The sequence below is a fragment of the Podarcis filfolensis genome (genome assembly GCF_964270895.1).
Source record: "Podarcis filfolensis genome assembly, chromosome: 3".
NCBI lineage: Eukaryota > Metazoa > Chordata > Lepidosauria > Squamata > Lacertidae > Podarcis > Podarcis filfolensis.
In genome coordinates this window covers 109,967,139-109,980,683 of record NC_139606.1, presented here as the reverse complement: position 1 = coordinate 109,980,683, position 13,545 = coordinate 109,967,139, and the positions used below count along the sequence as shown (strand labels likewise).

Below are 13,545 nucleotides of genomic sequence, written 5' to 3'. Positions count from 1 at the left end.
CCTGATTTCATTGTCTTGCAGGCTCTGGTTTGATGAGTTTCTAGGCCTGTGGGTTTCAGTTCAGAATCTTCCGCAGTGGGAAGGAGTAAGTATTCCTGCTTTGGCTTCTTTCCCCCCACTCCCCCTGTCACCAAAGTGTTGCAATTGGACCAGGAATATTAGTTCTAGGGTGGGCTGTGATTATTTAGGATTCGTATGTGCCCAGTAGTTGAATAAAGAAGCCCATCGTTGGTTGGGTGGTTCTTCCTGTTTACATTGTTACTTGCAAAATTTTCATTTTGTAACCTTTTTGTAATGTTTTTCCAAGCTGAGAGTCAAAATCTAGGCCATTGAAATGGGTGTACTTTCTAATTCTTTCAAATCACAGCAGTTTACTATGATTTTTTAATTTGCAGAGAAATCATATGGCTCTGGCAAAGGGCTCTATTTTTGTTTGCCATAAATATTATTGAACTGTATTTAGTCAGAGTTTTGTAAAGTAAAGCATGACGTCAGGCCCTTGAATTTTGTATTTCTCACATCAGCATTGTGTTAGCTTTCAAGCCTGGGGCAGACATAGGCTGCATGTGAACATCGGTTAAGTCAGGGGTAGGCAACCTAAGGCCCGTGGGCCGGATTCGGCCCAATCACCTTCTCAATCCGGCCCGCGGACGGTCCGGGAATCAGCATGTTTTTACATAAGTAGAATGTGTCCTTTTATTTAGAATGCATCTCTCAGTTATTTGTGGGGCATAGGAATTTGTTCATTTTCTCTCTCCAAAATATAGTCTGGCCCACCACATGGTCTGAGGACCCACAGCTGGAAAAGGTTGCTGACCCCTGCGTTAAGTTGTCGTTTAGTATTACATGCACAAGCAGCAACAAGTCTTTGGTATGCACACCCCTTCCTCCCATATGGCCAGAAGGAGGAGTTTGGGAGAGTTTGCTTCTAGCTATGATTAGTTTCAAACAAGTAAATTACAAACCATGGTTCCTAAAGCTGGCTTGTTGAAATTAATCTTAGTTAGTATTAACCATAATTCTGCTCCCGAATTACATTTTATAATTTAGTATTTACAAAAGTATTTATGTATCACACACTTGCAAAGTGCCAGGACAATGTACAACAATGTAAGTAAACACTTATTAAAATGACTGTCCATTCGAGAGACCTGAAAGTCAAAAGTGAGAATGTTGCAAGCTGCATATAACTAAAACTAGAAAGGGAATCTCCTAAATTTCTCCTCTTTTACCATACAGGAGGAGGAGGGAGTGCGGGCTAAGAGTGTTTGACACCCCACCCCCCAGGGCTAAAGTTGAAATTATCTTTTGATCAAGTACCCTTGCAATTTGGTTGGTTGAAACTTTTGGCCATGTGCTGTTAATCCCATTTTGTATGTACTGAAGTTCTCTTGTATGACCTCTGTTCAGTTAAGGGAAGAAGCAGCAGCAAAGCTTGTACTGAAAAAGTTATCTGTGGTTTCTTTCTTTCCAGCACCTGGTCAACCTTTTTGCACGCTTGGCCACTGATAACATAGGCTACATCGACTGGGATCCCTATATTCCAAAGGTAATATCTAATATATAGAAGGAATAATATTAAAACAAGGATAACATGAGAATTGTTCACTTGCTTAGTATAGTTTTACTTTACTGACAACCTCTGCCTATGTAGGTAAGAAGAGCAGGGCTGGATCAGGCCAAAGGCCCATATAGTGCACCATCTTATTTGCTGCAGTGGCCAGCTAGATGCCCCTGGAAACTCATAAGCAGGACATAAGAGCTATAGTCCTCTCCTGATGGGATTTGTATCCCTAAACATCTAGGGGGCACTAGGCTGGAGAAGGCTGATATATGGGGAGGAACTTTGTCCCTTCCTCTGTTTTGTTCTCCTGCCTGCTGCAAGTGTCTGTGACTCCCTAATTATAATTTTTAATTACCATCTCATTCTTATAGCTTGTCCTAAATTGCTTCTGTAAAAAGGCCTTGAGGCCTTTTAAGCCTTACTTAATCATAACAATTGTTCCGTAGTTTAAAAACTCTTCTGGAACATATTAGCTTACTACCAAGCCTCTCTCAGGGTGCACAGTAATATAGGAAGCTTAAGCATGAGATTCAGTGGCCACTGCTGAGAAAGTGGGTTTTTGCTTAGCTTTAGTTGACTGACTTGCAAGGATAATTTCTGGAGGCATGGCGGGACTTAATTTTTTCAGCAACTCATAAGCAGATGCTTTGCGGATCCTAGCAAGGGATGCAGCAGTGAGAAATTCCAAACCAGTTTGTAGAGATGTGGACTTTCTGTGCAATAGCAAATGGTACATAAATTGAGGGAGATCTCAAGATCGCTCAGGTGGACAATAGATTGTTCTGTTGAAATGAAGTTGCAGACACTTCCTTACCTGAAAGTTTTCCAGGATCCATTCTGAAAGCACCGTGCTAGTGCTGTGCCACTTTTCTTACACTCTGTAAGAAATACCAAACACCGTTCATAATGCATTTCGGTTATTTGATTGTGGGATTACTTTTTCTACAGATATTTACCAGAATACTGCGAAGTTTGAATCTTCCAGTGGGAAGCAACCAAGTGTTAGTTCCACGATTCCTAACAAATGCCTATGACATCGGGCATGCAGTCATGTGGATTACAGCCATGATGGTAGGTAAAGGTAAAGGGACCCCTGACTATTAGGTCCAGTCGTGGCCGACTCTGGGGTTGTGGCGCTCATCTCGCTTTATTGGCCGAGGGAGCCAGCGTACAGCTTCTGGGTCATGTGGCCAGCATGACTAAGCCGCTTCTGGCGAACTAGAGCAGCGCACGGAAACACCATTTACCTTCCCGCTGGAGCGGTACCTATTTATCTACTTGCACTTTGATGTGCTTTTGAACTGCTAGGTTGGCAGGAGCTGGGACTGAGCAATGGGAGCTCACCCTGTTGTGGGGATTCGAACCGCCGACCTTCTGATTGGCAATTTTCTCTACACCTTTCCTCCCTCTCCCCATTTAGCCAAACACTGGCATTTAAGCATGTTTATTATGATAAATATTTTGGCTGGCCCACAAGCTTGGGAATCAATAAAGTTGTGCTATACAACCAAGAGCTGGTGTGGCTAGCTTCTTAGGGGGGAGCATCCTGTCCTGGGCTCTTACTACACAAATCAATCCTGTCGTAGGTGATCATAGTCAGTAATTAAGCCATGACCACATAGCCGGAAGCATCCCAGGAGGCACCATGTCCTCTGGTTTGCCCAGGACCTCAAAAAAGCCCCAAGAGTACACGTGGGATTTATCTCACTCCTGAAAACAACCTTTTCCTTTATGAGTGAAACTATCAGCAAACCTCTTAATCACATACTAGTTTATAAATCAGTTTGGCAGGGCTGCTGGGGTCAGATAAAACTGCTTAATCTGATGTTGGCGAGGTGTCAGGTAGCCTCACAGATCTCTGTTGTAGCAAAGGAGCATATCCTTTGCTCTCTGAATGCTTGTGTGTTTAAAAAGTAGTGCTCTCACAGCTGATCTGACAGAGAGATTCCTAGGGGTCTGTTTGACGGGGGTCCCCAGTGGAATGCCAAACAGACACAGGCTTGAAGTAAAAACTAGGCTTTTATTGCTACAAGCACACACAAAAATTACAGGAAGACTTCAATGTGATATAATTGCATACACTTCGGTGCTGCTGTTAGTCAGTCATACGGTTGCAACAAAACATTCTATAGCAGTTACAACCCACTTCATGAAACCTAAGCCCATCAGAAATCTATGGCTCCTCTGCCTGTGCCCCCCCCCCAACCTTTCATTACAATAATATGTGATTACATGTGATTCATCAGTGTCTTTCATTATTAACTTTTGACTACTTATCCTATTCTTTATTTATTAAATTTCCATACTGCCCTTTGTCTGAGGAATGCAGGGTGGGTTGTGATATTAAAAAAGCAAAAATATGTAACATAATAACAAAAAAAAAATCCCTCCCCCTGGTGTTTAAAAGGCCATAAGTTGTTTAATTAGCCAAAGTCCTGGGAGAGGCATAATGTTTTTGACTGGCTCTTAAAGATATCTAATGAAGGCATCAGGTGAGCCTCTCTGGGGAGAACATTCCACCTTGTGGCCCTCTCGTGGAGGGAGCACACAAAGAAGGGACTTAGATGATGATTTCAGGGTCTGGGTTGGTTCATATGAGGAGAGGTGGTTCTTAAACTATTGCTTTGGTGAGCCATTTAAAGCTTTATAGGTCAGAACCAGCACTTTGCATTGACCCAGAAACTAATTGGCAGTCAGTGAAGTTGGGCCACGATTGGTGTTATATACTTAAAGTGCCAGGATTGGCGTTACATGAGCAAGTTGGCTGCTGAATTCTGCACCAGCTGAAGTTTCTGAACTCTTCAGAGGCAAACCCACATATAATGTGCTGCAGTAATCTAACCTAGAGGTTATCAGCGCATACACAGCAGAAGATAGGCTGTCTGCTAGCTTCCTCTTTTGTTTATTTTTGATTAATATATCCATTTTTCAATTGACTTCAAGATTAAATGCAATCGTTCCACCTAGCTGATCTCCAAGCATTCCTTCAGTTGTTGCTATGGTTATTGTCTTCAGAGATTAATGATACATTCTGTCAATGTACCAGAACACCGGTTTCTCATCGTTCCTACCAAAGAACATTTTTTTCCCTACTAGGAAGGGTTAGTTAAGAGTTCATACACCAGTGTGATACAAAATGGAGTCAGATCAAAATGAAGTTTTCTGATTCAAACAAGAAAGAGGAAGTTTCTCCTTCAGATCCTCTGGCTTATAAACTAGTATGAGAATGTTTTTGAATTTTTTTAAACTAGTAATGGACAGATAGGTCAGATACTTGTTTTTAGGGGGTGAATTAACAGGAAAACTACATACAGTACATTACATCTGTTTAGTGTGGGTTTTGGTGCTAGCTGCCCCACAGTGAACATGTAAATTTCAGCCTTCCATTTTGGAAGTTGGAACTTCTGTAGTTCATATATTTGAAAACCTTTTGAGGGTACAGTTTAGATAACTGAGAAGGTTGGTTTCCCCTACACGTGATTGTCAAACATTATAAATATTTTGTGCTGGGTTTGGCTTTCCACCTCAGTATGTTCCCTGCTACTGAAAAGAACATGATGCGACTCTAACCCTTTATTAATCTGTTATCTCGGGGCCCATTAAAATTGAGTGGTTTATAACTGCATTTTGGCCCTGTTCGTGTTCTTTGAAGTTGTATCAAATAACTTGGTTTATCTTTTGTTTCTGGACAGGGTGGACCAAGCAAGCTTGTACAGAAGCACTTGTCTGGGTTATTCAAAAGCATTGCATCTTTTTACCATCCCTCAAATAATGGCCGCTGGTTGGTAAGGATTTATGTGTATTTATATATATATTTCTAATCTTGACATCAAGCACTTCGGTGTTTGTCTTGGAGTGGAATCTTGGTGCTCTTCATTTTCTTCGGCTACTGATGCATTGTATTCTGACTAGGCCATCTTGTTTAATTGTACTAGTATAGCTGCACACCAGTTTTGTCTAAACCTGTTTTTAGATTGATTCACATGTTGGAAATGCTGGGCGGTATTCAACTAGGATTTATTTAGAGAAGACCCATTCAAATTACCGTATTTTTTTGCTCTATAAGACTCACTTTTTCCCTCCTAAAAAATAAGGGGGAATGTGTGTGCGTCTTATGGAGCAAATGCAGGCTGCACAGCTATCCCAGAAGCCAGAACAGCAAGAGGGATTGCTGTTTTCACTGCGCAGCGATCCCTCTTGCTGTTCTGGCTTCTGAGATTCAGAATATTTTTTTTCTTGTTTTCCTCCTTCAATAACTAGGTGCGTCTTGTGGTCTGGTGCGTCTTATAGAGCGACAAATACGGTAATGAACATGACTGAGTTGAGTTGCTTAATTGCAGTGGTTCTAATGTGAATAAAACTTAGTTGAACACCACCATCGTGGTGGAAAATGAAAGGTGTGGTCATTGACGCCCATAAATACAAAACTTTTAACCACTTTATTCACATACATTGTTTCCAAATAGCTCTGACTATATCTGGCCAGCTTGGCTACAAGTTACACCCTCCACTCAATTGTCTCTCAAGGATAATCTGGCCATATTGCGTGGAAAATAAATTGAATGTCCAAATAGGCTCGTAGTCACCTGGCCCTGGATATATATTTTAAGGGAATAGGATAAATTAGGCTGCTTGACAAATTGCCCAGAAATTGACTGATTGTTAATGCACTTAAGTGTAGAGAGGGCAAAATAGCTTTTGTAGCTCTTCTTACTGCTATGTCACTGAAATTGATTCTTTTGTCTTTTCTGTATGGTGGTAGAACAAGCTAATGAAGCTGCTTCAGCGGCTACCCAGTAGCGTTGTCAGAAGATTGCATCGTGAGCGTTACAAGAAGACGACTTGGCTTACTCCTGTGCCTGACAGCCATAAACTCACCGACCAGGATATAACAGACTTTGTAGAATGTATTATTCAGCCTGTTCTTTTAGCAATGTTCAGCAAAACTGGAAGCCTAGAAGCAGCCCAAGCTCTGCAGAATCTCGCACTGATGCGCCCTGAGTTGGTAATCCCACCAGTACTTGAAAAGTGAGTCCAAATAGGATTTGGAAAAAGTGGTTTAGCGTCTATGTTTTAGATGGCCAAGAAAAGTGTTGCATTCTTTCTGTAGCTGAAAAACTTGGCAAATTTGGCAAGGGAACATTGGACTTTGGTTCGGATGCAGGATGCGTTCCTCTTGCCTCTCTTCCGTTTTATGGATTTATTTTTAAAATTTATAATACTGCCATTCAAATGTGGCAGCTTATAATTGCCACAAAACAGAGGATCAGCTGCAGATTTGAACAATATGAAGCATTTCCCGCTGTACGTTTTTTCATGTGGTCCTGAGTAGGAAGAAGCGCAGTGCAACTTCATTTTGCTGATATTTAATGTTATTTTACATAGCCCACATAGGGTTTGTTTGAAATTCAGTGTCTATAATTCATATAGACAAACTATAAAAATATACAGGTAGGTAGCCGTGTTGGTCTGCTGTAGTCGAAACAAAATAAAATATGCGTGTGCATGCACACGAAAGCTCATACCAATAACAAACTTAGTTGGTCTCTAAGGTGCTACTGGAAGGATTTTTTTTATTTTTTTGTTATAAAAATATACATCTGATTAGAGCTCCTGCAGGTGAAAATAATTTAATGCCTTATTTTCCAATGTGGAGCACTAAGATGTCAAGACAGGTTGAGACCAAAGGCCTACCTTGTCCACCATTCTGTTTTCTGCAATGGTCAACAAGATCCCTCTGGGAAGCCCACCAGCAGGACATGGGGGGTGCAATAGTCCTCTCCCACTCTTGATCTCCAGCATCTCATCCTGGAGAGCTTACGCAGCAAAGGTCACCAACCTTCTTGGGCTTGCGGGTTTATGTATAAATAAAAATTATTATTATTATTATTATTATTATTATTATTATTATTATTATTATTATTATTTGTAAACTGGACAAGCCGTTGTGGACACCATGCACATACCTGCTGGCTACTGTAGAATGCTTTTTTTTCCCAAGGCTAATGTTGAAGCCTCCCCTTTCAGTGTGAGGGGAGGGGATGCTTTGGGCACCAGGGAAGTCCTCTCGGAGTGCGTGTGTCTCTGTCGGGCGCTGCGTTGGCTACCCTTGCTTATAAAGTCATCATGGCTAGTAGCCTTGTCCTTCATGAGCCCATCTACGTTTCTTTAAAGTTGTCTCTAAAGTTGTGCTTTGTGGAGAAGTTATTTCCCTTTTGTCTGTCATGATCCTCCCACCTTCCAGCTTTATTGAATGACCCTGGGTTCTACCATACAAAGCTGCCTGGTTGAGAACTTATTTTGCACATTCTGCATACGGGCCATATATTTAGTACAGGTGTACCGTAGATTCTGGCATATAAGACGGCTATTTAACCTCGGAAAAGAGGTTAAAAAGTCGGGGGTCGTCTTATACGCTGGTTATGGCTGCAGTGGGCGGCGGGCTCCGCTCCGCGCCGGCAGGAAGCTGCCCGGTGAGGCTGCCCAGCGATACTAAGCCAGCTTCGCTGGGCGGCTTCCTCCTGGCGTGGAGCCTGCCCCCCACTGCCGTTGCCCAGCGAAGCTGCTGAAGCGTATAAGACGACCCCCCAAATTGGCAGCTGCCAATTTGGGGGGGGGGGGTCGTCTAATACGCCCAGTCGCCTAATACGCCGGAATCTACAGTAGTTGAGGGCCATAGCGCATTGGTAGAGAAACTCCTTTGAATGTGGAAGGTCCTAGCCTTGATACCCATCATCTCCATGTAGGGCTGGGAATGCCCCCTTTTTGAAACTCTGGAGAGATAATGGCAGTTATTATAGATCATACATAGCTAGATGGACCCCGTGGACTGTATAAGGCAGCTCCCTATATCCCTGCATGAGTAGAAATGCAAAGAATTATTTCACTGACGCACTGCGTCGCCATAGAAGAGAGCTCATCTAATTGTAATTTTTCTCTTCCACAAAAAATGCATAGAACATACCCTGCACTGGAGACTTTAACAGAACCTCACCAACTCACAGCCACTTTAAGCTGTGTTATTGGAGTAGCTCGTAGCCTGGTATCTGGGGGCCAGTCATTTCCCGAAGGTCCAACGCACATGTTGCCTCTGCTGATGAGAGCGTTGCCTGGTGTGGATCCAAACGACTTTAGCAAATGCATGGTGAGTAAACTCTCTTCCACATACGGTTACGGCACAGTCAATTTTTTCCACAGCTTCATTGCCCAGCCCCCATGTGTCCTGTTGTCATATTTCAACCCCCCCCCCTTTCTCCAGGCTGCCACTTCTCCCCCTCGTAAGGACCCCAGACCAGCTCCGTTCTAGGGGTGAAGGGCACAGTGCACACAGCAGTGCCCAAATGAGTGCAGTTTGGTGGCTTGTATTGTAATGTAATTAAAACTATAAAAGAATGCATAGCTCTCTGGTGGCTTTGTTTTCCCTTACCTATCCACTCTGCCTAAGTGTTTTTAACATTGTTGGAAAGAAATTATAAATAGTGGTTGTTCAGGATATGGAGAACAAGGAAGAAAAATGATACCTAGTGGGCAGCTTTAGCAAGGAACTACCGCATTTTTATTTTTATTTTGGTAGTGGAGGGGGTGGGACTACCACATGTATAAAATATAAATGTGTAAAGTAAATCTATATAATAAAAGGTGATAAATTACTTGCCCAGGCATGTTCTTTGTGTTATACCAAGTGTTTAAAAGACTCTGGAAATTTAAACTAATACACACAAATATGAACAGAGTGCGGTTCCTACAAAATATTCAACGTAATAAGACATTGTGCCAGACCTCTTTTTGTAATTCATCTTGCAACCCTCTGATTTGGTCTGGACATTTGAAATCGGGGGATCCGGTACTCATCCTTTGTTGTCATATGTACAGTTTTTGTTCTCATTTACCTTAAAAAGGAGTTGTGGTATAAGGCAGCAGGAATTCAAAGTAAGCATGCACTTATTGTGGTGCAATGCATGTTACCTCACACACGAGGTTTAGGATGAGTGGGCACATGTTTTGACCCAACCCTGACACAAGGGTTTGCCTTACCACCTATTTCAATTTTTCACATTACAGTTCAAAAAACAAACATGCTGTCTTTCAGTATAAGTGATTCACACTGAAACTTCCTTTGCATCTTCCAATAGATCACATTCCAGTTTATTGCAACGTTTTCCACTCTTGTGCCTTTAGTAGATTGTTCATCTGTACTACGAGAGAGAAATGACCTCACAGAGGTAAGATGTTAAATGGCTAATATATGCTGTTTCAAGTGTTCTTTAGTGTAAAAAGCCCTTGGCTAATATATGCTTTTTTTAAGTGTAAGAAGCTATTGCATGTTGAACTGTTGAAAAAGATGTTAAAGTGTAAATACGAGAGGGGAAAAGATGTTTGTATAAGTCAAAGCCCATTTCAAGAAAGGGGAAATAATATTCTTTTCTCTATACTTCACAAGCAAAAAATATGCTTTGCACCTGGAAGAATCAAATTACATATATGGCCCAAATTTGCAAATGAAAGTTTTTGGTTTTGTACAGTTTTTCAATTCTGATCCCAGGATTTGGAGTTTTAACCTGTTTGACAAGAATGAGGATTGTGGCATGGGTAACTGAGGGGCAGAATGTTTAGAAGACAGTATAATGATTTTTTGGAGAAAATAATAATTTCATAAAACTGTATTTTGATGGTTCTGTTTTCGTCTGAGTCTATGGCCTGGCTAAACTAAAAGGGATGTGTAAGATCATTCTCGGATTTCTAGCAGCTTCCTGGAAAGTGTATCATAGTTTGGAAGGACTGGAAACTAAAGTATTTTATTTCCTGTTGTGCCCTGACATCATAGGTGGAGAGAGAACTGTGCTCTGCTACTGCTGAATTTGAAGATTTTGTACTGCAGTTTATGGACAGGCAAGTTGTGGTGGGAGACAGTATACTGGTGATGTGATAACTGCCCTGCTGGCTTTCCAAGTGTTTCTCAACTTAGTCTTGCCCATCGGATATTTTCTCCTAATTTATGTTCCCAACTCTATTGGTCACAGGGCAGATGAGTGCATAAATGCTTTTAATAGTACTTGGCTACATACAGAGTAAAGATAAAGGGGCCCCTGACCATTAGGTCCGGCCGTGACCGACTCTGGGGTTGCGGCGCTCATCTCGCTTTATTGGCCGAGGGAGCCGGCTTACAGCTTCCAGGTCATGTGGCCAGCATAACTAACCCGCTTCTGGCGAACCAGAGCAGCGCATGGAAATGCCTTTTACCTTCCCGCCAGAGCGGTACCTATTTATCTACTTGCACTTTGCCGTGCTTTCGAACTGCTAGGTTGGCAGGAGCGGGACCGAGCAATGGGAGCTCACCCCGTCGCGGGGATTTGAACCGCCGACCTTCTGATCGGCAAGTCCTAGGCTCTGTGGTTTAACCCACAGCGCCACCCGCGTGATGTATGTTTAAGATTAAACATTTTAAATCGCGTTTTAAAAATTGGGGGAAATGATAAGTTGAAGGATTCACAGACTGCCTGTTCTTTAGGCTGGTACTTGCAAAGAGAGGGAGAGAGCGTTGATTGCAGTGCATGAACGTTCTATGAAGGGGATTGCAGGTGTAGAACCAGCAAGGTATGGAGAGAGGCAGGGAGCTGAAGTGGCAGAACTGCAACAGCAAAAGCCATGAGCTTGGATATATCTTGCTACAGCATCCCAGTGCCTTTCTCCAGGGCTGTTTGCAAAATGAGTGGCTGTTCAGCTCTTCCCTTCCCCCTCAGTTTTCTGATTTGGCACTGCGCACTTTGAAGCCTGCAGCCAAAAACATGATACTTCTGTGCTTCTTTAGCCCAGTAGACACTCCTGTCTTTTCTTGTGGCAGATTTCTTCTGCTTCCTTGATTTTTAGATTTCTTTGAAGATGAATCAAGCACTGACTTTGCAAGCCAGGCAAACCTATTATGCAGACAGTGTGTGGAGAGACATCAGTGATGGTAAAAACAAAACAAAATCCTAATATTTTTTCTTTGACTTTTTATTGTGCAGGTGTTTTGCGCTGATAGAAAGCAGCACACTGGAGCAAACAAGAGAAGAGACTGAGACAGAAAAGATGACTCATTTGGAGAGTTTAGTGGAATTAGGCTTGTCCTCAACTTTCAGCACAATTCTCACACAGTGTTCGAAAGAGATATTTAAGGTATGTGTCACCAAGAGTCGGAAAAGTGTTCAACTTCTTTGCCTCACTTTTTTTTGTAAAACAAAAAGCTTGTGGAACTGTAGATGGTTTCCCTGTTCTGTGTTTAGGGAAGGAAGCACATTAAAAGGCCAGTGTAGATGTTCATTTGCTTAACCTGCAATCATAAAGCGCTGTAAAATTGTAGCACACAATTAAAGCAGAATATACAATATGGGTTCCCAAGATCTACTTGGGCATGCTTAGTTGGGGACAGAGGGTGGGTTACTTAGCTATTTAAAATGGCACAACCTCATACGGTACCGCAAACTGCTTCTGAAACATGTCTCAGTTTCAAAAGAGGCATACCAAGCGGCATGGAAGGGCAATGACTGTTTGAGACATACAAGCCAAAAGCCCCCTTGGACATTCAGAATTAATAGCATAGTTCTTCAGATCTGTGCTGACGTTGTTTTCTATGCCAAGAGTGGACTTTGTGATGTCCATGACGTTTTTTGGTTTCTTTTAAAGCTTGGATGTTAAGGACCTAGTTCTGCTAAGATGATAAACCTGCACCTGGGCTATAGAACCTTCTTCTTTTGTGACATTCTCCGTTTCGGGTGTGGAGGCAATGTTTTGGTATGGAGGAAATGCATTCATTTGAGCTCTCACCTGCAATCTGAAGGGTTATAACCTGGATACAGGATTATCACCTTAGTGGAAACTAGGACAAGGAAATGCCTGCTTCCTTCTGACTTAAATAACATCTACAACATGGGTAGGCAAACTAAGGGCCGGGGGCCGGATCTGGCCCTATCGCTTTCTAAATCCGGCCTACGGGCGGTCCGGGAATCAGCATGTTTTTACATGAGTAGAATGTGTCCTTTTATTTAAAATGTATCTCTGGGTTATTTGTGGGGCCTGCCCGTTGTTTTTACATGAGTAGCATGTGTGCTTTTATTTAAAATGCATCTCTAGGTTATTTGTGGGGAATAGGAATTCGTTCATTTCCCCCCCAAAAAATAAAGTCCTGTCCCCCACAAGGTCTGAGGGACAGTGGACCAGCCCCCTGCTGAAAAAGTTTGCTGACTGTAAAAGTCACACTGTAGCTTCATTTAAGACAACACCAGGCTTAAAATTAAATGCGTTGTATTTTTCTTTATCTCCCCCCCCCCCCGAGGGCATAGGCCTTCTTCATGTATCTTTTAGCTCCTTAATAAGCAGCTTCTTCAATATGTACATGACTCCTGTGTCCTGCCTTAGAAAATCAAATGGTTCTTAGGCAAGCTTTTATTATTCTTTCCGATTTGCTAAAGCTGATAGACTCCGTGGTATTCTGAAGGGTGGGTGACTTACCTAAGTCACCTGCTGGACTTACCTAAGCTGTCTCCATATCCCTGGATGCTTCACAGACCTATTACTAGCATGTTTCTTTTAATCATGGGTGATCAATCTGTGGCAGAGGTAGTAGGTGAAAGTGACATGCCCAGAGAAGAACTATTGTGTCTCCTTTAGTCATATATCCTGCCTTTCTAGCACTGTGCTGCTGCCCCCAGGAACAAGGAGCTGCATGTTCCCTGTAGATTATGCAAGAGCGGAACTATCTCATTAAGTGTTTGACTTGCGATGCCCTTGCCAAAAGTGGTTTGCCACATGGCGTTGGTGAACACTTGGTTTCCTTATTGCTTTCTGGTTTTCTCATCGTGATGGAGACTGAATTCCACGTGGATTCCACATAGCTCCTCTGCCTGCACTGTGAGAATGCCATCAATTATATATTTAAATCAGAATATATATATATCTGCCCATAAAGCAATGTTTCCTACCTGGATGATTGAATTGCACTTTTT

General features: G+C 42.3%; 1 protein-coding gene across 4 annotated transcripts in view; it reads left to right on the top strand.

The window, feature by feature from the left end:
* Window positions 1-13,545, top strand: part of PSME4 (proteasome activator subunit 4) — an 81,513-nt gene that overhangs the window by 23,065 nt on the left and 44,903 nt on the right. For all 4 annotated transcript variants that reach the window (XM_083604759.1, XM_083604758.1, XM_083604761.1 and 1 more), the window contains 9 exons: window positions 22-85; window positions 1,475-1,549; window positions 2,513-2,635; window positions 5,257-5,349; window positions 6,327-6,592; window positions 8,522-8,708; window positions 9,697-9,786; window positions 10,389-10,453; window positions 11,569-11,719. In XM_083604759.1, coding sequence (XP_083460885.1) covers window positions 22-85; window positions 1,475-1,549; window positions 2,513-2,635; window positions 5,257-5,349; window positions 6,327-6,592; window positions 8,522-8,708; window positions 9,697-9,786; window positions 10,389-10,453; window positions 11,569-11,719 — 1,114 coding nt within the window. The remainder of the gene's footprint in view (window positions 1-21; window positions 86-1,474; window positions 1,550-2,512; window positions 2,636-5,256; window positions 5,350-6,326; window positions 6,593-8,521; window positions 8,709-9,696; window positions 9,787-10,388; window positions 10,454-11,568; window positions 11,720-13,545) is intronic.